We start from the raw sequence: 22,473 nt of genomic DNA, 5'->3' as shown, positions 1-22,473 counted from the left end.
AAAAAAAAAATCCTCCCCGGCGGGGAATCGAACCCCGGTCTCCCGCGTGACAGGCGGGGATACTTACCACTATACTACCGAGGACACATGAGAAGCGGGTCACTTAATTATCAGATTCTTATTCAAAAGTCTGAATGGCTCTTGTGCGTTGATATTGGCTGTTTTTCCACATATTGCATTTCGAAGCTCCGTTAAGTTTTCTTTTTCTAGCATTATTTTTTTCCTTCCCAATATTCTGCTGGCCAGTACAATTTTCTCCTAACACACGAAAAAAAAAAAAAAGAAAACCTCGTGAGAATTGACTACTTTTGGTAAACTGCTGACTGCAAGCCAGATATACACAGCAGTTTACTCAAAGCGGTGTACGCGACTTTCACAGCGTCAACTGGGCGAAGATCTTTTTATAGATCTAACTGGTAATGTTTTGATATTTTTCGATCGAAGTAGATCTAGATCTAGAGTTTAATATGGTTATGATCAAATATAAACATATCTCGTAGTCACCTTATTATTGTTGTAGGGTTCTTTCATCTTATATAGATCTAGATCTAGATCTAGATCTACCAATGACGAACATCACATGTCATAAATCATAAGACAAGTAAAGTCACAAAGCTGCTCCATGACAGTGACAATGCAAACTAGCAAACCATTTACTGTCACTGTCACTGAATGAGAGAGTCCCTATATAACTGACTTGAACTACTGAACTGTACACTGTAGAAGTAGATGTCTTTAGATTGAGACTGAGAAAAGAGTAACCTACATACTAGGACCTACATTACACAGTTGTTGGAGGGAGGACTTCCGTAACGAGCGACCACTATTATTATTATGAGACAGAGCAAAATTGAGGGCTTGGGGTAGGGGTAAGGGTAGGGTTTGGGGTAGGGGTAGGGTTACGGTTAGGTCTAGGCCTCTTCTTTATTGTGTTTGATGGGGTGGTCGCTCGTTACGGAAGTCCTTCCCAGTTGGGCACTCCTGTACAGTTGCAGTCCACTTTAAAATTTCACACTAACTGCAGCACGTCAGCCATGCTCTGGTGATGGAAGATGGCTGATCGTTGATGCTCAGAACCGTAAGAACGCTGATGCTTGAAATTGAAACACGATAACACAAAGACAATAAAGCGTGCTCAAATTCCGTAAAGACACCCGAAGATTACCCCCCTCCCCGGGCCGAAGAGATAAGCAGCAGCATCATCAGAGCATTGCATCATATCACATTACCGGTACGTCTCCTGGAAAAACATTGCACCAAACGTCGTGCCATGGTTGGTATACACGATCTTTGATGCCATGCGGTTGGCTATGTTTAGATCATGTAGTCACGTGATAGGAGGGGTATATCCCGATCTGACATCACACAAGATGACCTAAAAATAGTTTGCGTCATTCTACGTTTAGTCGTATGTAGCAAAGATTACTGGATATCAATACAGATTTAAATATTGTGAATCGATATTTTGTCAGTAGATCTGGCTCTCCTGTACAATTGCGGTCCCGTTAGATCTAGATCTAGCTCTAAATCACACAAGCAAAGACTACTGGATATCGATACTGATTTGAATATTCGGTATCAATGTTTTATCAGTAGAACTAGCCTAGAAAATGAGCAGTAAAATTTCACTTGTAATTAACAAGGCAAGGGGGGTTTCAGGGGGGCTTGGCCACCCTACAAAAACATGGGGGGTTTCAGGGGGGCATGCCTCCCTGAATTTGACCATAATTTGATGTTTTGCAATTAGGTTTGATTGGCTATCTCTGCATAGGCCTATCGGCACGCGCATCAAAAAGTAATTGTTTAGAACCAGAAGTAATCGTTGGTGGGCTCAAAACAAGTATCCACTGAACAGCAATTGTACAGGAGTGCCCACAGTTGAACGTTCAATGACTTAAACCCTTTATGAAGGAATCTTTCCGCTCCCCCCAATTGATAAATTTCTGGCGCTTTTTCGGTAGTTCCCACCCCCCCTAATTATTATTCGCCAGTTTTGGCCCCAAGAGTAGGGGGGTTTTAGGGGGCTTGCCCCCCTGACGTAATAAAAGGTAAATTTTTACTTTCTCTCCCGCTCACAGATGCACTGCTTCGGGGGTCAAACTGCAGTATTGTTTCCTGCAGATCACACTTAAAGCCACTAAAACTGTCGCAAATCAATTATTTTCCAGAAAATTTCAAATCTATCTGTAAATTATCAATTTATGGTTTAAAGCAGGGGGGCATGCCCACCTGGAACCCCCCCAGATTTTTTTTTACCCCAGAGGGGCAGGCCTCCCTGGAACCCCCCCCCCGATTGGTCCAAAGTACATCTATCTCTATTAAGAACAATCAGATATTTCAAAAACTATTAATTTGCGATGGAAATAAAGTTGATTCGTGTTCAGTGCGTCAATATTTAGTAGAAAATGGACAACTGGTAGCTAAGTGTGAGACGGGAAGGAAAGTAAAAAAAATACCTAATAAAATTATAGTGGGGCGGGGAGGGAGAGGTACAGGTAATTTGGTGTTTTGCAGTTGTTAGGTATGATATCTCTCGCTTGCCGCGCTTTTAACATAGATCTAGATCTAGACCCAAATATAAGGGGGGTGGGAACTAGTTTTACAAAAAAAGCGCCGAACTTCTTATAAGTACACTAAACTAGAGAATGGAACCTGCCTTCGGCCTTCATTGTCATATTAGTAGATTCTACCCCGAATTGGAGTGAGAACTTCTTTCCCTTCGAAAGGTTTTGACTAGGGCTGTACCCCGGTAGCAAACACGTTCGCAAGACCCTAGTTCAAGTCACAAGCCTCAAATCACTAGGTCAAATCATCAAATCAAATCACCAGCATGATACATTGAGTCTAGCCTAAGCTTCAAGTACCCACACCAAATTGCAATCCGCGAAGCCACTCGTGTCTGACCCCCTCTTCCTTCCCCTCCCTGCTAGCAATCCGCGAAACCCCTAACGTCAGAAAAAGAGAGAAAGGGGGGGAGAGAGAGAGACCCCGCGCACAGTGTCACTGCGCCACAAACTAGTCTGTTCGATTATTCGAAGGCATACGAGCAGCGGACGGCAGACAAGACTCAAATCGCAGCAGAGCAAAACACTTGGTCCCAAGACCTGCTTTGCGTCTCGTATTGCTTTGTGCTAAGGGCTTGCTCTCGTGCCAATAAATCTGCTTTGAGTCCAACTACCGCCCTGGCAAAACAACACCGCTCGTCAGGCAAACACCGCTCATCTGCACCGAGACGCAAGATCTACCGGTAATCCACCCCGCTTGCGGCGTGAACTCTGAACTCTGGATGTGGAGGAAGCGAGAGGCAGCGCTGGTTTTGGTGCAAGGCGAAGAGGGCTGTAATAGCCTAGTGCAGACCGTTCGCGACCTCGGTGCTTTAACAGTGAAAATGTGACATCTTCGTAGGCTCACCTTTTGTTATGAGCTGTTTTCACTGGTACTAAAAATGGAGATACGACAAGAAAGCACTGGGGTCGCAGTATGCTAAACTATTTAGGACGCAGAATAAAGGTGTGAACACTTACAAACAATTTTTAACTGACAAAATAAATCAGTATTATTAGCATCCCGTGGCTTGTAATTTTAATTATTTAATCACTCGCCTTAACTACACTTCCACTCCCACCCCGACACTTAGAACAAGTTGAAGTTGAAGAGAAAGCATTGGAGAGTGGATGACAATCGTGATTTTGTTTCTGAACAATGTAAAAAACTTTTGATTTGACTGCTTCCCTATCAGAAGACCATTGTTAAGCTAAATTATATCACATTGTTAATTACATTGTAGGCCTATAACTTAAAAAAAAAACATCTTGCTGCACTGTAACTGATATTATGTATGTATTGTGCATGTTCTATCATACAAATATTAATTATGATGTCGAATCACGCCCAGAAAATCAATAAAGCAAAACATTATCCTTCCCCCCACCAAAAATTTTTTTTTTAATCCACAAAAAACTGAACCAAAAAACCCCCCAAAAAACAAGACAAATAAAACCCTGTCACACCAGGAGGCGTAAGGGGAGAGGCGGGTTCTACGGAAAGTGACGGGTGGCGAACACCTCTCGCTTTCCCAGCCATACCACCCCCTCCCCTCCCCAAACAGCGCCATTGCTGGAAGTGTGAGGGTTCTTTAGGGCTTGTCAGCGTGCGGCACGCGGGCAGAAGTATCGCGCGCTCAGTAAACAAGAGTTTGTGACGTCACGACACAAATCAGTAAGCCCGTCCGCCGTCCACGAGTAGCAACTCCGGTAGGGGGCAAGACTCAAGCCCGCTCGCAAGCCTCTGGCACGAGCCGTCCGTCGCTCGCAAGCCTTCGATTAATTGAGCAGACTCCAGCCCTAGTTTTGACCTGTCAAAGGCAAAAAATGCTTTACCCGCTCGGCCCTGAATTGAAACAAAACTCCCAACTTTGGTTTCACTGGTGAGGAAGGGATATGTGTTTTTTTTACAGCAAGGGTAGATAGCTGTTAACTGTTAGTAGTGTTACCCTCCCATGCCCAGACCCCACCCATTTCAATTTGTCCTGATGAGTGCAGATGGTCAGATTGGTACGGGATGAAATGTCACTGCTGCTTGTCTTCAAAGTGATCAAGTGGTGCACCAGCACCAAAGCTTTCTAAGGTGGCCAGAGTTGTGAAAATTTACTACTCATTCATGATCGAAGGGCAGTCAAGAAAAAAGTTTCCTGAATCATTATGCAAGGAAGGGGTGGCATTCGTCAATTGTGCTAATAAGTTTATTACGTTGATGGGTAGGGCTATGGGTGGAAACAAATGAGACAATCATCAATTGTTTGTTTTTAAAAAATGGTCTTAATGAGATGCGAGATTTAAGATTGTCATGCCATTACCAGAGCAGCAAGGATGGCATTTGGGTTGGTCATCTCCAGAGTCAGTGAATTTGGTGCCTTTCTAATATCGAGAGTTGTAATGGAACCTCTTCATTCTCATACTGGGAATTATTGATCCTTTGAGTTAAAATGGCAAGATGTTAAAGGAAGAATGAAATGGTGCAACTTCCATTTTTTGCTACTCACATTGTTATGTTTTGCATATTTCCCAAGGCAATAAATTCATTCCTTCCCCTTCCCCATTCTAGTCTTGGTTTAATCTTTGAATCAGCAAAACTTTTGTATTTCTCTTATTGCTGGTGCTTTTTGAGAGGCAAAACTGAAAATTACTTCTATGCAGTACCTCAAATTTGAGTGAACGCAAGCTTATTCCCTTTCTCGTGGACAAAATTTAGTACTAAGGATATCTTTGAATAGCGTTAGAGAGTGTTATCTTTCCCCTAAGTCTCTCTTCTGTTACGGTTTTGTTTTGGACCTATCAACATTTTTAGTTTTCAGAGGAAGGGCCCCGTTCCATCTGGCGTCTTCATTTTTATCTTTCATTATATATTTGTCTCTTCACCCTTCACTCACTTTTTCGGTAGTGTTGTTCAGGAATTGTCCGTTGCTGCCAAAACTAGTGAGTCATGCTTTGTATATTACAAGAAAAAGATATGTTCACTGAAAAAAAAGAAGATAAATCTGCAAAGTAGAAATAATATTGATAACTTGAGACAAGTATGTAGCCGTTTACCCAGGAGCGAAAACCAAATAAAACCTTTGTTTAGTCATTATTATTCATGAGCCCTGTTGGTTTGAAACAGTAGACAATTGACTCGATAAAATTATAAATAAAACATTGGACGATGAGTCAATAACGCTTGTCCTTGGCCTGTTTATAACATTGACATCTTAAAAAACATGCTTGGTTCTATTACGTGTATCAGTGTTTTATCACTGAATATTTCATGATTACACAGGAGCATGTCGCTCAAGCAAGCTGAAATCTAAGCACACCTGTACCTGCAGGCAGGTCTTGTCTTTACTTGTTGGCTTAAGGACCACATCTAGCCTAAAGCTATCATTGTATTTGGTGCATTCAGAGGAGCTATTTATTAAACTGAACACTGATTTCTCTGAACTCTGAATTTATGAGCAAAAATGATTTTGAATCTGATTTCCCTTCTGGGCAACCATCTGTGTTAGTGTGTCCACTGTTTGAAGTCGATTTTTAGGTGTGTATTTCTTTGTAATAGATTTTTCTGTTCAGATCGACATCATGATCAACAACACATACATTGATAGTGTTGTTTTGACCTGACCCTAGGTTACCATGTTGCACCTCACTACATGAAATGTGAGGAGTGATGTATATAATAGGCTCTACATATATTTCATTGTGACTGACAGGTCTCTTTTGGCTTTACTTTTCTCGTTTGGCAGTTTTAAACTTTGGATTAAGTTGCATCCTGGGTACAATTTTAGAAAATGTTAGATTCCAGGGTCACATTTTAAGATTGTTTTCTTCTTGTGGTGGCCCAATATGGGCACCTTAAAAAGATACTGTCATAATGTTAATCGCATTGGCTGAAAAGCTTGACAGTCGAACAAAAAGGTATGTTATACTCATTGAAGAATGGCTTCTGTTCTCATCAACAGAATGGGGGGAGGGGGGGGAGGTCTATAGGATAAGTTATGACAGGTGAGGTGACTGCAGACATGTGTCTCTGTTTTGTTGTATTCATTTTGTGGTAATTTGTATGGGTCAAATACTAAATTTTTATTTATTGGTCTTTTATTGTTTCAGATAACAGCCGTCATGAAGGCTGTTTGGCTGCTTCTCCTTGCCTTGGCGTGCATATTATCTTTTTCTATCGTTGGGAGTAAAAAACATGACGCTGTTGTAGAGGACAATGACTTTGCTGAGTTCGAAGAATTTGAAGATGAAGAAGGTAATTGATGTGTACAGCTGTCTTCTGCATTTGCAATATTTTTAATAAGTGGTAGTTCTTTATGCAGTTTGCTTAAATTGCGAAATGTTTTTGCAATGTTTGAATGAATAGCAAGTTTTACTTTTCTGATCTATGAACATGAAAATCAGTAGGAAGGTTGTTTTTGTAGTGAAAAATCTTGTCAAAATTCATGTGATATGATGTATCTTTTGAACAGAGAGAAAGAGTGCATTCTGCTGCTGAAGTTTTGCATTCTCTGCCAAAAATGGTGAGACTAAATTCTACATACACATCATTGCTAGTGTAAGGAAAATGTAGGGTCAAAAGTAATTAAACTTTTACAAAGACGTGTGCTGTTTTCCTGCTTTGGGAGATTTCTTGGTAATTCCTATTCTGTCTATATTTATAGTACCATTGTTGATCCTGCTGTTCATATTTTCCCTTTATTCCTTGCTACTCTACCACAAGCGCATGGGTTTTTAAAATATATTTTAAATTTATATCTGAAAAAGTAAGGCCATCAGAATTCACTTACTTTTTGAAAATGCGCCAAATGTTTTTTTAAATTGATTTATTCACGTTTTGCATGACAAATAGTCAGAATAAAAACAGGTACAGTCAAACCTGCCCTGACGGCCACCTCTATAAGAGGACCGCCTGTACAAACTCCCACTTTCCATTTCCCCCCTTGCGTTTTTTCTATAATTTAACTGTGTAAAACGGGCACCTGTCCAATGTGGCCGCGGCCACCATATTTTAACACACAACCCCTATCACACTAAGCAATAACACATGTCTTAGACGGCCACCTAAGTGACTCCCATTACGTTTTGTCATAAATTGTGCATTGGCCCCTGGTGTTGTGGGCGAGCCTTCATAATTCAATCACTTGTCATTGTTGTTAGGTTGTCCCTCCAACCGATCATGTTGCGTAGGCCCCTCCCACTGTTGACCAATAGGTACCAATTTTCAGCTGCTGGTGAGGTAAGCGGTAAAAAGCGTGTGATCCCTTATAACCCATAAGCCCTGCTCAGAACTCATATGTACAAATCCTAAGTGAGATGAGTGGTCACTGTTGACCTGTCTGTAACAAAGTAACAAAGGACGTCAACATGAACTTGTGAAAGAAGCGTCGCTCGTTCTCCAAGTGGTAGCGACCCATGTGTTTGTTTTAAAATGGCACTAGGTCTTCCTTGTCTGGTACATTTCGTTTTATTGTCACCCTTGCACAAAATCAGCAACAAAATAAAAATTACAAACAAAATACAAACCAACAACAACAAAAACAACAACAACAATGCGGTTACTGGCTACTTTCGATTGGGACCTCTTGATCAGTCCTGCCTAAGACAGCCACCTGTCTTATATTGCCACTTTTCTCCTTGACAATGGGTGGCCGTCTTACACAGGTTTGACTGTATACTTTAAAATATTTAGGTTGGGTTGTGTCAGAAACATTGCATTGGTTTAAATCTGCCAGAATACTTGCCACCATTTTGCAGATCTTGCCCAAGTGATCCAAACATATATACATATATATATATATTTTCTTTCCCTCTTTCTTCTATTCAGATGATGGAATTGTAACGGAGGAAACTGAAGGTGAAGAAGAAGTGGCAAGGAAACAGACGAGTGCTCCTGATGACCAGGATGAGGAATTTGAAGAGGAAGAGGAGGAAGAAGAGGATGATGATTCCTTAGTAAGTAATACTTTGACTCTTTAGTCGAGCTTGTCCTTTCCTCACTGTATGTGTGTTACACAAAGTAAAAAAAAGGTTATGCATTTCACGAACATATAAGTAAGTTTTATTTACCTTCAAGTTTGTATTCTTGTTCTAATTATTTCTTTGATTCCAGATTATTATTGCAAAAGTATATGTCTGTACAGTCTATTTGTATTGAAATCACTATTTTAACTATCTAAATGCAGCTGCGAGCGCCGTAAAACCCTCTACTATACTTACTTTACTCTTCCGATCCAGCGGCCATTTCAATTCTAGCCCTTCGGTGTGAACCCTCTACTGTAAAATAAAATAAAATAACTATGTAAGGGGCGCTTGCAGTCTAGCGGTTACGGTGCTCTAGTCTCATTCACTAGGTTCCGAGTTTGAAACCTGACAGGGACAGAAAATTTTCTTCTCTAAAATGTTTTCCTTTTGCCTCCTTTCGTACTCTCTAACCATGTCCTGTTGTCTGCTTTCGTCTCCACTTTCTGCATCCACCCCACCCCTCCTTTGCCCCCTCCTCTGGACTCCTGATTCTTTCTGCTGCCTTTCTACTGCTATTCCTTGGCTCCCTCACTGTTGTCTTTCAGCCACGCCCCTGATATAAGGGTTGGTAAGATCTATCACCTAGTCTTCTGGGATAAGAGTGAACAATCTCAGATGTCCTGTGTGCAACTTGCGTGTGTTAAAGATCCCTTGGTGGCCCAAATCTGATAAGAGAAGGCTTCGGCCACCACCCGCGCAAAATTCAAAATTGATTCAAAAAGAAAATGTTTATTGACTTACCTAAACAAAAAGAAACAAAAAGCTATCTTAACAATATCTGTGGGCTTATGTTACTTTTCATTTTTCTTACAAAGACTGACAATTTTTAATGAATATTTGTGCAATTTGACATTATGGCGTTGGTAGTCTAGTGGTTAGGCTACTGGACTCATAATCGTGAGGTTGCAGGTTCAAGGGTTTGAACGACAGGCCCGATGTTTTGTCCTTGGGAAAGGCACTTTATATTATTCTCCTCTCTTCAATCAGTTGAGAATGGGTATCCGGCCATAGACAGCAGGAGATCTTGTCAGTATGTTAATGTTTTAGCACCTTTAAACTTGCACCTTGAATTGAATTCTTCTCAGGAAGCTGACATTGTTTCAGAATGCTATCAGGTCTGCTGGGGTCATGATATAGATTGTAAAATGCACACAGCTTGCTTTTGAGCTGGAATTTGTGTTATAATAATGTTGTCTATTATTATTATCTCTATTATTATTATACAGTGGAGTCCTCTTAAACCAAGCAATCTGAAAACAGTGGTGATGGAAAGCAAATAAAATCCCATGATTTTTTTTTTCTATTTGAGCTACCTCTCTAAACCAAAAATTCAGTTATACTGGTTGAAGAAAATATGGCAGTTCCTCAGATTTTGGGTTAACTCTTTGCCATCCTATTTTGGGGCAAATCCAAAGAAACTGGGTGGTAAACATTGCCACTCGGCGAGACGAGGCGGCAAAGTCTAAAGTGGACAACAGCATTTTTTTACAGAGTGTGTTCTCCCATATATTTCCTGTATATTATAACCTTATGCATATGTGACTGTAAGAAAGTTCATTGTGTTTTTTGGTGATTAGTTATGATATCAACATTTTTCTTTTTGAAAGGCTGATGATGAGTTTGAGCATTTGCATGATGAAGAGGAGTTTGAAAACTTCGACACAGAGAAAGATTCACCAAAAAGCAAAACTCCAGACAAGTTGCCAGACTTGCAGATGGCTAAAGTAAGTTGTCTGAGTAATTCTGTTCTGTTTAATTTGTTTTGATGTTTGTGTGGACAACATTATCCTTTTTTTGGTAAGATTGTTAGCTTGCTGCTCTTTTTCTTTTTCTATTTAATGTGTTTTGATAGCTTATTAGACTCAGGACATATTCTAGTTTTCTCGAAAAATGTATAGAGTGAGATGTTAGAAAAGCCATTATTTTTAGAAACTTGGAGACTTTTCATAGAATATCAATAGCAGATCAAAGGTTCTATGTTTTTGTTGAGGCTGTCTCTTCATTGTCAGAGCATGGCCACTATGTGTAGTGATGGCACCTTCCCAAACTGTTAAAAGAGATGATATGTGTATGCTTATCACTGTAGCAGAGATGCCAACCAGTACGAATTTACGTATTTTAGTAAGATTTTTTGCCGAAAATACGCGAATACGACTTTTCATGAAAAAATACGCATCCTGGAATGCGAAAAATACGAGATTCAGCTTGGGCGAGTAATCCTAATTATCTCAAGTCCCATCTTTTGTCAAAATAGTTTCAGTATCGCGGAACTGAAATATTTGAAAACCAAGTCCGATAAGGTCAGTAAGTTCAATTTTGCCAGTCGCGATTGTGATATTATATTCTTTCAGCTTTTCCCCGTCCGAGAGTACGTTTCACTTTCAGGCAGACAGGCGGCAGGCGGAAGTGTCTGTGACACCGATGTTCGATTGGGAAAATCAAGATCTACTTTCGCTTTCGTTACTACCCAGAAGTTTGCCAGCGGTAGTCTGATAATGCAACATTTGTGACATGCAGGTTGTGCAGTATAAACGCTGTGTTGCCGTGCAAATAAAATTTAATCAATACTCCGACTCGTCTCTATGCTGTCACTTGTGGGAAAAAAAAGAAAAGAAAATACAAGCGACATCCGATTTTTAGATTGTCTGGCTCGCCATCATGACCGGTCAGTGACCCTGCGCGCCTTCACATCATAAAAATACAGCATCATGTGAGCAAAGACCGTCTTTGGTGGGAGGTATAGGACTACGGAATAGGGGAGGGGATTATTGATTTTTTTAAAAAAGATACACTTGGGGGGGGGGGGGGGGGGGGGAGGGGGGGTGAAGGCAACACCAGGCCAGGGGACAAAAAACTTGGAAGTAAATTTCAGTATTTTGATTAGAGCCCTCTACAAAACGCGTGTTGGGGCAGGCCGTGTGCGGAATCAGGATCCGTCATACTTTGCAAGTCTGTGTTATTGAAATAAAGTGTTAGCGTTTCATTGGATGGGTGATAGTAAATATTATACCTACAATGTATGTTGTAGCTTTCTGTTCAAGACTGGCAGATTTTCAGTGTCTTTGCATCTTGCCCTCCCACAGTTGTTACAACTCTCACACTGCGTGGGTCTACTTGAGCCATTCAAGTTATTGCTCTTCTCTGAGTTTGAGCAGTAATTTTAGTCTGTCAGTTCATAACATGAATCATGACGCCCAGACTTGTTCTTGATAGTCGAAATTCTTGTTCTAGGCCCTTCCGAACGCTCAAAACATGATTAATTTTTTATATAATAAGGAGACGAAAATATTATAATAGACTGAAATACAAACAAGTAAAACAAGACCCCAGTAGGAAATTGAACACTGACTTGTTGTTGACTGGATACATGTATATTGTACGCGTGTGTGCTCCTTTTTTGAGCTGGTAATTTTTTTTCAGGAAATATTGTTGGACACCCTGGACATTTTACTGGTTGGTTGGTCGGCCGTGGGGAATTCACATTTTCCCCTGAAAATACACATTTTCATATTTCCCAATACTCTTTTTGGTTTTCTGTAGTTGCATTTCTACCTGTGGAAATGGCTTTCTGTTGGAGGACTGCTGGCATAATTTACAGCTTGACATTTGTAATTCATTGCATTCATTGATTATTGCTGTGCCGTCTCGTCTTAATTTGTAATATTGTCTGCCTAGTAGTGACAGAGAGAGGGAGAGAGAGCCTGCAAAAAGTTGTTTAACAACTTGTATATGTGTGTGTGTGTGTGTGTGTGTTGCTGAGATATAATATTGTTATGTATTTATAGTTGTATATTATAGAACATGTTAGACGCACTTTGACAATTTCTTCCATAGAACGATTGATAAAATGTACATTCTTTTACCTCATCTCTTTGTAAGGTGCCTTTACACTTGAGGACCAGCTGGGACAGCTTCTACCTGGAGATGCTTATGATAGCAGGTTTAGCTGTGTACTTCCTCAATTTCCTGGCTGGAAAAAACAAGAACTGTAAGCTCGCAACAGCATGGCTCACAGCTCATAGAGAGCTTCTGGAAACACAGTTCAGTATTGTAGGTATGTTAACACACAGGTACCTTTCACGCTTACAACATGCATTAGGAAAGTCTTGAAGAGTGACATTGTTTTAAGAATATTCTAGTGGTTCAGGTTATGGTGTCATTAATGTGAGCTTGTTATAGTTGAAGAGGGAAACATCAACATGAATAAAGTCACCTGGTGCTGTGGAAAATACAAAGACGAGCAGACTGAAATAACCAAGGAAAGGTAAAGAATCAGGACCTAATGAGGCGCCCCCCCAACAACTTGTGCTAAAACAGGAGTGTACAGAGTAAAGCACAGTTTCGATATATGTTAACAAAATACATTTTTGTGTCTATTGTTATTGGATTTACCATTATTAGTATTCTGTATCTGTGTATGTTGTATTTAAGTAGTTTCACTTTTGTAACTTCCTTGAATATTGACGTACCAGCACCGGAATGATTATGAGAGGGACAGAAAGAGAAAGTCAAACCAGAAACAAATAGGCAAAAATACTTATTTTAAAAAAAATCCATTTCATACCTCCTTTTTTTTTTTAAAGAAGGGGATGGGGGAATAATGCCTCTGGGCTCCTCTATTAACGACTCCCACCAGCAATAGGGTACATTTCTCCTACAGAGCTCATTCTTCAGACTCCAAAGTTTTCATGCAACTTTTCATGGTCACGTACAGGTCTGAATTCACTGCTAATACTGCAAGAGCAATTAGAATGTGTGTCATGATGCAATGGAATCAGGCGCTCGTCCATTTATGGGCGTGTGGAGTTATTGGGGTTTTTTTGGGTTTTTTTTGCTTTTGGTTAAAAAAATAACCACTTATCTTGAATAGTGTTGAGATATTCATGATTGGAGGTGGGGGTTGCTTGGTGTCAGAGTTCAAATTAGTTAGAAAATGGCTGCCAAAGCGTGGTGATTTACAAATCTGTAGTGTCTTTGGAAGTTCCCAAATTAACATTTTTTGTACCTTTGATAAAAGTTTTTCTGTGAAATCCACACATGGATGTGTTTTGAAACAGACATAAAAGACGTTGTGCCCAAAATGAAAAATTAGATTAAAATTGCTCTACGGGCGGAACAATGTCCGTTTTTATGAGCGTCTGATTCCACTGCATCGTAACTCATATTATGAACAGAATCTTTTTATTATGGGTAATCTGAGCCCACAGCTCGGTGTCGAAGAGTTTGTTGACTAAATCAGCACTCTTCGATTGCAAATCTTCCTACTTCTGCTTTTGTCTCCTTTGCTCAATGTTTTTGAACACCAAAGTCTGGCCTTGTACACTCATATGTTGTCATTTCATTTTTCAGGGGATGATGGTGTCGCCAAGGAGGTAACGTCGGGAGTCCTGATGAAGGAATCTGAGAATGTGTATGCCCTTTGGTGCAGTGGTCGCTCTTGTGTTGAGGGGATGCTTGTTGAGTTGAAGCTTTTGAAGCGTCAAGACTTGATCAACTTTTTACTCAGGATATTCAAGCCTGCATCAGACCAGATTGTGAGTACATTTTTAGTTAAGTTAGGACCACATGAATGTGTATTGTATAATGACATCAAGTCGTTTTGAGTCTTTTGAGATTTTGACAACTTTCACCAGTACAAATATCTCTAGAACAAACAAATAGACATTGAAGGAGGTCACAACAGTGAATTTGTTATCAATTGTCTTCAATGGTAAAGAAAATACTTTTTACGCTCCTGTTGTGGATAAAGATCAGCAGTTGCAACTTTCATTTTGATTGTGAAAAAAAAAATTGCTTACTTGTCGTATTTTGTAAATACTGTTACTGTCCTTTCTTACAGCTTGTTGAGAAAAGAATATGGTACAGTAAATTCAGATAATATATTTACAGTTGTTCTAAAGAATTTGATAGATATATCAATATCATCTTTTTAGCAAAGTAATGGGGAATTCCACATTTTCTCTGCCTATCCTGTATTGCAGGGTCAGACTAAGTTGAACATTCCTCTTGCAACAGTGACATGCAATCATCTCTCCTTGAATTTCTAAGTAGATGTGGTGTGAGTAAAAAGTAAATCTCAAATAGGATTCTTCAAATCATGAAGGCATACCTGCCAACCCTACAGAAAAAATCGGTAGATCACCGACTTTTGGGTCAAACTACCGATCCACCGATTTTGAGATGAAGCCACCGACTTCGGGATTCAGCAGGGTGACTGCCAGGCCGCGGGAATTTGAGAAAGTTATCAAATATTTGAAACCCAAATCCGATAACACCCGAAAGTTCATTTTTGCCGGTCGCGATTGTGATTCATTCGGCTCCCTCGAGAGTATGTTTCTTCACGCAGACAGGCGGCTATGGTGGCAAGCGGGTGTGATACCGACGTTTGATCGGGATAATCAAGATATACTTTCACTTTCGTTACCACCCAGAAATTTGCTGGTAGTGGTTTGATAACGCAACACTAATTGTAACAACATGCAGGGCTGTGCATGGCAAACGCTGTGTCGCCTTGAAAATAAATCAATATTTGTCCTGTGCTGTCACTTGTGAAAAAAAAAAAAGAAAAGAAAGTTATAGTTATACAAGCGTCTTGTCGGGTTCGCCATTGTGACCGGTCAATGAACTTGCGCGTTCCATCACATTGTGAGCACCGGCACTTGTAGGGGGTCACCAAAGTTCATTCAGAGTCTGAGCGCTGCGTAGTATAGGACTCCGGAATGGGGGGAGGATTATTTTTTTTATAAAGGTACACTTGGGGGAGGGGGGGTGAAGGCAACACCAGGCCAGGGGACAAAAACTGAACTTGGAAGCAAATTTTAGTATTCTAAATTTTTGATTACCTCTAGATCTAGAAAACTCTCTGCAAAACGCGTGTTGGTGTAGGCCTTGTGTGGACTCGGGATCCGTCATACTCTTTCCTTGTAAACTCTGCAAAGACAAAAGGCCAAGGCTAGGCCTAAGTCATCCAAGGCCCACCTTTTCTTCAACTTTTCTTCTTTGCTTCTGTTTTTTGTTTTGTTTTGGGGGGGTTGTGGTTTTTTGGCTTCATTTGTGTGTGTGTTCGTGCAGGTATGAATAGGACAGCAACTGCACCAACTACTAATAGGGTAAATGCCTCTGGTAGTTTTCATATTTTGTCTTTTTTTTTTCTTTATCATTTTCTACATTTGTTTGAAGTCGCAAACACAATCATGCATATTTGATGTGGGTCAAAATAAAATATTAATAAGGGTCCCAAATTAAGTATGCGACAAGAGGTAATATAGCCTACTACAGATTTTTTAGGTCAACTACAGATTTTTGGACAAAAATTTGCGTCCAACTACAGATTTTTGCCCAGGCAATGTTGGCAGGTATGCATGAAGGATTAATGATTAATGTAAATTACACCAGAATAACACGTCCCCCCCCACCCTATGCCCCTGCTAAAATCTATTTAGTCTTGCCATGCTCCACACTTGCATATCACAATTTATGGTGAAAAATTTGTACATTTTTACACAGGAATTTATTTCGTTTTGTTAATTCCAATGCCACTTTTTAATATTATTTTTGCAGGTTGTGAAAGTGGACATTGATGAAGGAAAAATGGACAACTTTGTTTTTGCCATAGCTCAAAAACGATCTGCTGCAAAACTCCACAAAGATATGAATGATCTGGTAAGTAGATTAAATCTGTAGAACTTTGCTATGTGTTCCTACCTTTTTATATCATATTGAAACATTCATTTCTTGGATGTAGTTTATTGGTGTGGTTACGGAGAAACTCTTTTTCTTGGTTTACATACCAACTGCTCGCACACTTCAGATGGATTTCTTTTTCTGAGTAAACTTTTTCTTTTAATTTCAGGTTAAGTTTTTCAAAACATAAATGCTGGACTTTTTCATCTTCTTTATTTTGTTGTACATGTAATGTTGTTTTTTTTTTTTGTTTTTTTTTTAGAGTCAGTTTGCTGAGAAAAAGAGCATTGAGAAGTTTGACATACCTTCCTCATACCAACTTCTGTCTGAGATTGGGGAAGGAACTGCTGCTGTGTTAGATAAAAAGGTAAAACTTTGTTTAAGTGTGTTCTGTTTGTTTTTTTCTCGTGAAAAGAGTGCCCAACCATCCTTGTATTGTATCAACACTTTGTACAGGAAGTTAAAGTGAGGAGAGAGAAAGCTCTTTCGAGCATGTAGTATTCTCTTTCTTCTCCTCCTGCTGCTGCGATCCTCTGCATTTGGTCTAATTTCTTACTAGATTATAATGCCCTTTGCCTTTTAGCTCGGTATGTGGTGTTTTTGAAGGTGCTCATGTTTATTGGTATTGACCAGAGTGTCTCCAGTGTTCGGATGTATTGATGTATAAACTTTTTTCAGCTGAATGTGGTGCATATGATGGCTATGGGGACTGGGAAAAGATTACTGAATTCCTAGAAGATTCTGAACATTGCAATGAGCTGTTTTCCTGTTCGCTTTATAATCTGTTATTAAAATTTAATTTGCGTTAGTGTTTTAAAAGTTGTTGGATACTTTAAAAGATTAAATGATGGGTGTATTGAATGAGCAAACAAATATACTTTACTTGTAAAGATTGATTGAAAATTGTCTTTTATTTTGACCCTGGAATTTGTTGGAAAAAAAGGGACAAGTTTAAAACAGTTCTTTTGAGCGCTGAATTTACTGTCATGTACATGTGAGTACTGGTACAGATAATATTACTTTTTTTATTTCAGGTGTGCCAAGTGTTAACGAAGTATGAAGGTGTGATTGAGTACATTCATGTGTCTGATCAATATTCTGGTCTCAAAGTGCAAGAGTGAGTATCACGGGAAAAGATTTTTTTCTTCATATTTGACAGTGTTTGATAAACAAATTTATAACTTGCCTTAAAAAAAAGCCATTAGATTAAGTAATTCTTCTATAGCTAATAAGGCATTCCAAATAAAACAAGGGAAAGTTATTTTAAAATATTTTTTATAAGAGTGGACAATATGGCTCAAAAGAAAACTCTTGTCTAAAAGATTACTGGTGCAATATTATTAGAGTGAAAACCTGATTGAAGATTTTTGTGTCTATCTCACAGGGATACCCAACCAACTAAAATGCCGGAGACGAAACCCTGTTTGCTGTTTTGCTTCACTGGTATGACTTTGAATATTGTAATGCAATAAGAATGGTCTATGTACTAAAAAGTTGAATGGCTGCTGAAACTTGAAGCATTGGTTATTTTAGGTTTACGCAGTGCCATGTTTTAGAAGTGACGGTAACTTTTTTTAAAACAAAGATTGGACAACATTATGTGTGTTTATGCTTGCTTTTAGATATTCCTATACAAGTGGAAAAAATAGCATCTCCCTAATGTAAATCCATTAACTCGGTCATATGTACCCATGATGAATCAAACATGCTGTTTGGAGCTACAGGCATGACACCACAAGAAATAATTCTGCCTTGACTCCAGTTTTATCAAAGAATTGCACCAGATATGTTTTTGGTGCTTTTGATTTGTACCCAGTTATCTGGCTGTACGATTTTGACTTGTGATTTCCCAAATGCCACAGAGGCTTGCTACTTTTCTTTTTCTCTCTCTTTCTCTCCCTTTGCTGCTTTTTGAAAAAAAATTGTGTATTTCTTGTTGAGCTGTAGAATTGTCTTAGGTTATGAGTATAAGTACCAATAATAAGGTGGTCAGTTAACAAGATTTATGCCCAGCTCACTGTAAGGCAAAAAACTACTTTTTTTATTTTCCAGAAAATTTCTACTAGTTTTTTGTAAGAATGTAGATTCTTTAGGTATGTGAAACCTATCATATATACATTTTTTGGCTCTTCAAAAGCTCTTGAAATTGAACAAATGCTATCATGTTCTGATCTATTTGTACTCAGTGCCTGGCAAGGGCAGGACTCGTGCTGTGGACATGGAGAACCTGAAGCCCCTGATGCAGTTGGTCTTCTACTGTGTGGACAAAGTGGCCAGACTTCAGCTGAGCAAAGAGGTAGGTTGTGGAGGACATTAGTGAGTGCAAGTTTATCTTGTTTATTTAGGCAAAAGTCATCCATGTCACCAGAAGAGAGATCAGAATATATCAAATAATTATCTTTTTTAAAATGTTTATTTTCCCTCTCTTAGAAGTTTGAGTTGTCTCCCAACATCCACGAATGAAATGGAAGTTTATAAACTTTTGTGCTGTCACTCTAAAATGATACTCTACCATGTGTGTATTTGAATAGTCTTTAGAAAGGCTTGTAAATAAATGTTTAACTCTCCCTTTGCTAATCTACTGTGTCTATTTCTGACTTTGTAAGGAGTGTGGATAAGGCTATGAGTTGTGGCTCAATATGATGTCTTTGATAAAAAAAAGAAAGAAATGATATCATTTACTATCATGGTGGCTTCTTCTGTTTCTTTTTACTGTACCAGTAGTTGTCACAGGCACATATTTTCATCTCATTCCTTGCTCTAGGTATTGGACCTACTTTCATTTGCTTCTTTTCTAACCTCTGTGCTGGACTACATTGATGTCTTTAGATTTGTCATCAGTTGAAATCCTTAATAAAGTAACTCTTTAAAAGCTTTCCCAATCACATTTGTTAAAGCATAAAAACGTTTTTTTCTCAGGCCCGCTTTAAGGCTGAGAAGAACCGCCAAAAGGCTGCTGAGTTGTTCATCAAGGCTGCTCACTCTCAGCGCCAGGAGCTGGCCCAGCAGCGCCGGGAGGAGAAGAAGCGTGCTGAGAAGGAGAAGCTCATGGCTGAGGAGGACCCCGACCGCGCTCGTAAGCTCGAGGTCAGTTATTGCTATTGAAATAAAAGCTTGATGATGCTTAGCTGCATATTGTCAGTGCATTTCGCTATCTGTGTATGGAAATGTGGAAAAAAACTTTTTCATTAGTCTAATGTGCGTTTTAGCCTCTTGATTTTTACGATTTGTATCTTAGTTATCATGAAATATTGATGCAAATTAAAATGTGAAAGCTGATTTTTAAGACTGTGCTTTGGTCGTCAAATGTCTTGAGACCGAAGTTTTAAAATTGTGTTCCCTACATGGATAGTGATCTGCAATGACGATATGTGAGAATCCTAGAAAAGATTTTCTTCTCTTAGAAATAAGAGAAGACTGAAGTTCTTCTTCTTCTTTTTTGCGTTCCCTTGCTAGTTCTCAGGGGTAGTCAAGACTGCTGGTTCTTCAACCTGCAGTGCAACTTGTTCTTTTGTATGTGACCTTTTCCCTTTTCTGAGGAAGATAGGTTTTTACATCTTGTCTATCTTAAGATCAGGGTTGTGGCTGAAAGACAGCAGTAAGAAGAAGCCAGGAGTAGCTTGGTGGAGAATTCAGACAATATTGTTAAGGATCGCCGATGTGCTTGAAGGTTTTATTGAAAAAGGAGATCATATGTATACATATTTTTTATATCTTTCTGCTTCTGCTTGTTTAAGAAAGTCAAAATTATGCAGAAAGGTTTGCCAGGTTGACGATTTTCTTGAATGTCTGTAACCTATTGACTTTTAAATTTTGTTTGTTATTGTTAAACATTGTGTGTCTTCAGGAGCGCGAGAGCCGCAGGGAGTCGAAGAAGAAGCAGCCAAAGATGAAGATGATGAAGATCAAGGCCATGTAAAAAAACATGGACGTCTTCTTTATCAAGGGCCTGAAGTACACTGTATCCTGTTGTGTGCCTGTTCTGTCATGTACTTGTTTTACGTCTTTTGTTTTGTGTTAAACAGTATGTATCAAGTATGCTAGCTTTTTGTGCTTTTGTGTGATCCTTTTTTACAGAACAAACCAAACTGTACATCAGAGTAAGAATATATATGCCATTTCTTTGTCCTTTTTATTGGGTTTTTTTTTTGGGGGGGGGGGGGTTGGTCTCTTTGCTACCTATTCTCAAGTTTAAAAAATTGTTGGGTTTTGCTTTTTTCTTTTTTGTTGCCCTTAGGAAAGAAATAAATCTAGATCGGTACTTCAGAAATAGAAGGCCATTTGTTGCATGCAAGTACTTCAGTTTCATAAGATACAAATATCTTGAGCTTTTAGTAAAGGCCTGACCTCAAAACACTCAAAATTGCTTATTTGTGAGGAAGGTGGAGGATTTATGAACTGTCGCTCATGAGAGAAGATATTATGTTAAGGTTTTACTGTGTTGGATGTGCAGCTGTCTAGATCACAATAAATATTCACCAAAAGTGAATAACACTTTAGTTTTGTACGGTACTTTTACTTTTGTTCTGACATACACCAGTTCTCTTTTAGTGCCGGCAGTTTGACGTTGGATTTACCGAGCTGTCTCGTGTTAGTACTATGTGTTAATAGTAGCTCCTCCTGTCGGGATTCATTCATGGCTGGGGTCAGTCCCATTTCAGAGCTTTCCCAGGCAGCATTGCATCATTGCACACGATAATGAAATGATCAGTTTTTTTTACAACTGGGAGAACATTTGATATAACTCATTTTCTTTGCCGGTGGGGTTTTAACTTTTTGTGTTGGGGGGGGGAGGGGGGCACAATGTTTCACTTAACTGGTTCATTTTGTTTCTAATGAGCTGGCCTCATAAAGAATTACTCTGTCTGGGTGATTTTAAGCAATTTTTTAAAAAAAGAAGTAAAAATTTAGTTTTGTTTCGTTCTCTTTTTTATTCAACCTTGTTTCTTACAAGAGCTCGCGAGAGATTTTGGCCGTCTCACTATATTATTTTCTATGCTAAGCTTTGCTTCTCCATCTACTCCTGGGTATGTTTATTCACATAAATCCAATCATCATGTGTGACAGTATAAAGAGCTAGACAGGAAAATGAAGGGAAATAAAATGTTACTTAATCTAGAATGCTTCAAATACTGTAAGTACATTTTTAATTGAACTTGTTACATTTCCATTATTTATTGGCGATTGTTTCAAAAGTTTGCAATAACTTTTTTTAAAAAGCTGATTTCTCATAATACGGGCAAAAAAAAGTTATTGTTTACTCTGCTGCTATGAACGGGGTATTTGTTGAAAATTATGTCCAACGCATAATTTACATTTCAAAGGATCCTAGTTTATTTATCATTTTCTTTGATGTAGCAGTAAACATGTTGACGATATTATGACTGGATGCCAATGATACCTTCATTTTAACCATTGTTTTATCATTTTAAATATATCATTAAGCAGAGAAAGTCTGTCCGTTACAATACATTTCTTTTTTTTCATTAACTCATGGAATTCTTCATATGTGTTTTCATATGGTTTTCTTACATTTTTTCATGAGATTATAATGTATGCTGTTTTGTTTTCATCAAATGTGTACTGCCCAATACACGGATAATAAAATTTATTAAATATTTACTCATCTGACTTGTAGGCATTTTGATTATTCTTCAATATTAGTTTTATATGATGGGCATCATGCTGGTTGAAGCTAAGGAAAATCATTCGTCTCTTCCTGTCCTCTTTACAGATGGGTATTTCTTGCTTTCACCTCTGTTAGTTAAATTATACTCATATTATTTAAATATTAAAAGACCCCATAGCCTAGTGACAGGACCTAGGTCAACGTGAGTGTTATGTCATTAGGCAGTGAAAGCCAAGAACAGTAATTTTGTGTCGAATATCAAAAGTTTTTGTCAAAGAATGTATTTCAAGCATACCACAAGGAACCTCTCGCTCGTTGACTTTCGATTCACCACAACCTCGGACTCAAAGAAAGGAGAAAGAACCCCACCTTTTTAAAATCATTAACAATATAAATAATACTCCTCTTATCTAACAAATTGCAGTACGTGTGTAGGAGGAAGCTTGAACCAATGGGACAACTAACAGCTTGCTTGCTTTACACCAGTAGTACTCTTTTTTTTTCCTCCTTTACTTTTTTACTCTCCAGTAAGCCGGGCCTAACCCTGAATATCTCTCTCTCCATCTCTCTCTCTCTCTCTCTCTCTCTCTCTCTCTCTCTCTCTCT

At 38.9% G+C, this 22,473-nt stretch overlaps 1 protein-coding gene and 1 non-coding gene across 2 annotated transcripts; one reads left to right on the top strand and one right to left on the bottom strand.

Annotated features, from left to right (window-relative positions):
- Positions 1-12: 12 nt before the first annotated feature.
- Positions 13-84, bottom strand: TRNAD-GUC. Its single transcript has one exon. It is a non-coding gene; the product is annotated as a tRNA-Asp (tRNA).
- A 236-nt stretch (positions 85-320) lies between these two features.
- LOC101860675 (coiled-coil domain-containing protein 47) lies at positions 321-21,864 on the top strand. The gene is made up of 13 exons (XM_005104771.3): positions 321-416; positions 6,642-6,786; positions 8,359-8,486; positions 10,163-10,279; positions 12,435-12,609; positions 13,905-14,089; positions 16,116-16,217; positions 16,501-16,605; positions 17,273-17,355; positions 17,623-17,681; positions 18,425-18,534; positions 19,158-19,325; positions 20,086-21,864. Exons 2-13 carry the CDS (start codon positions 6,654-6,656, stop codon positions 20,155-20,157), a joined length of 1,437 nt encoding a protein of 478 aa, XP_005104828.1. The 5' UTR covers positions 321-416; positions 6,642-6,653; the 3' UTR covers positions 20,158-21,864.
- The last annotated feature ends 609 nt before the right edge of the window (positions 21,865-22,473 follow it).

The sequence above is a fragment of the Aplysia californica genome, unplaced genomic scaffold (genome assembly GCF_000002075.1).
Source record: "Aplysia californica isolate F4 #8 unplaced genomic scaffold, AplCal3.0 scaffold00435, whole genome shotgun sequence".
Lineage (NCBI taxonomy): Eukaryota > Metazoa > Mollusca > Gastropoda > Aplysiida > Aplysiidae > Aplysia > Aplysia californica.
This window is presented reverse-complemented; position numbering and strand designations above follow the sequence as displayed.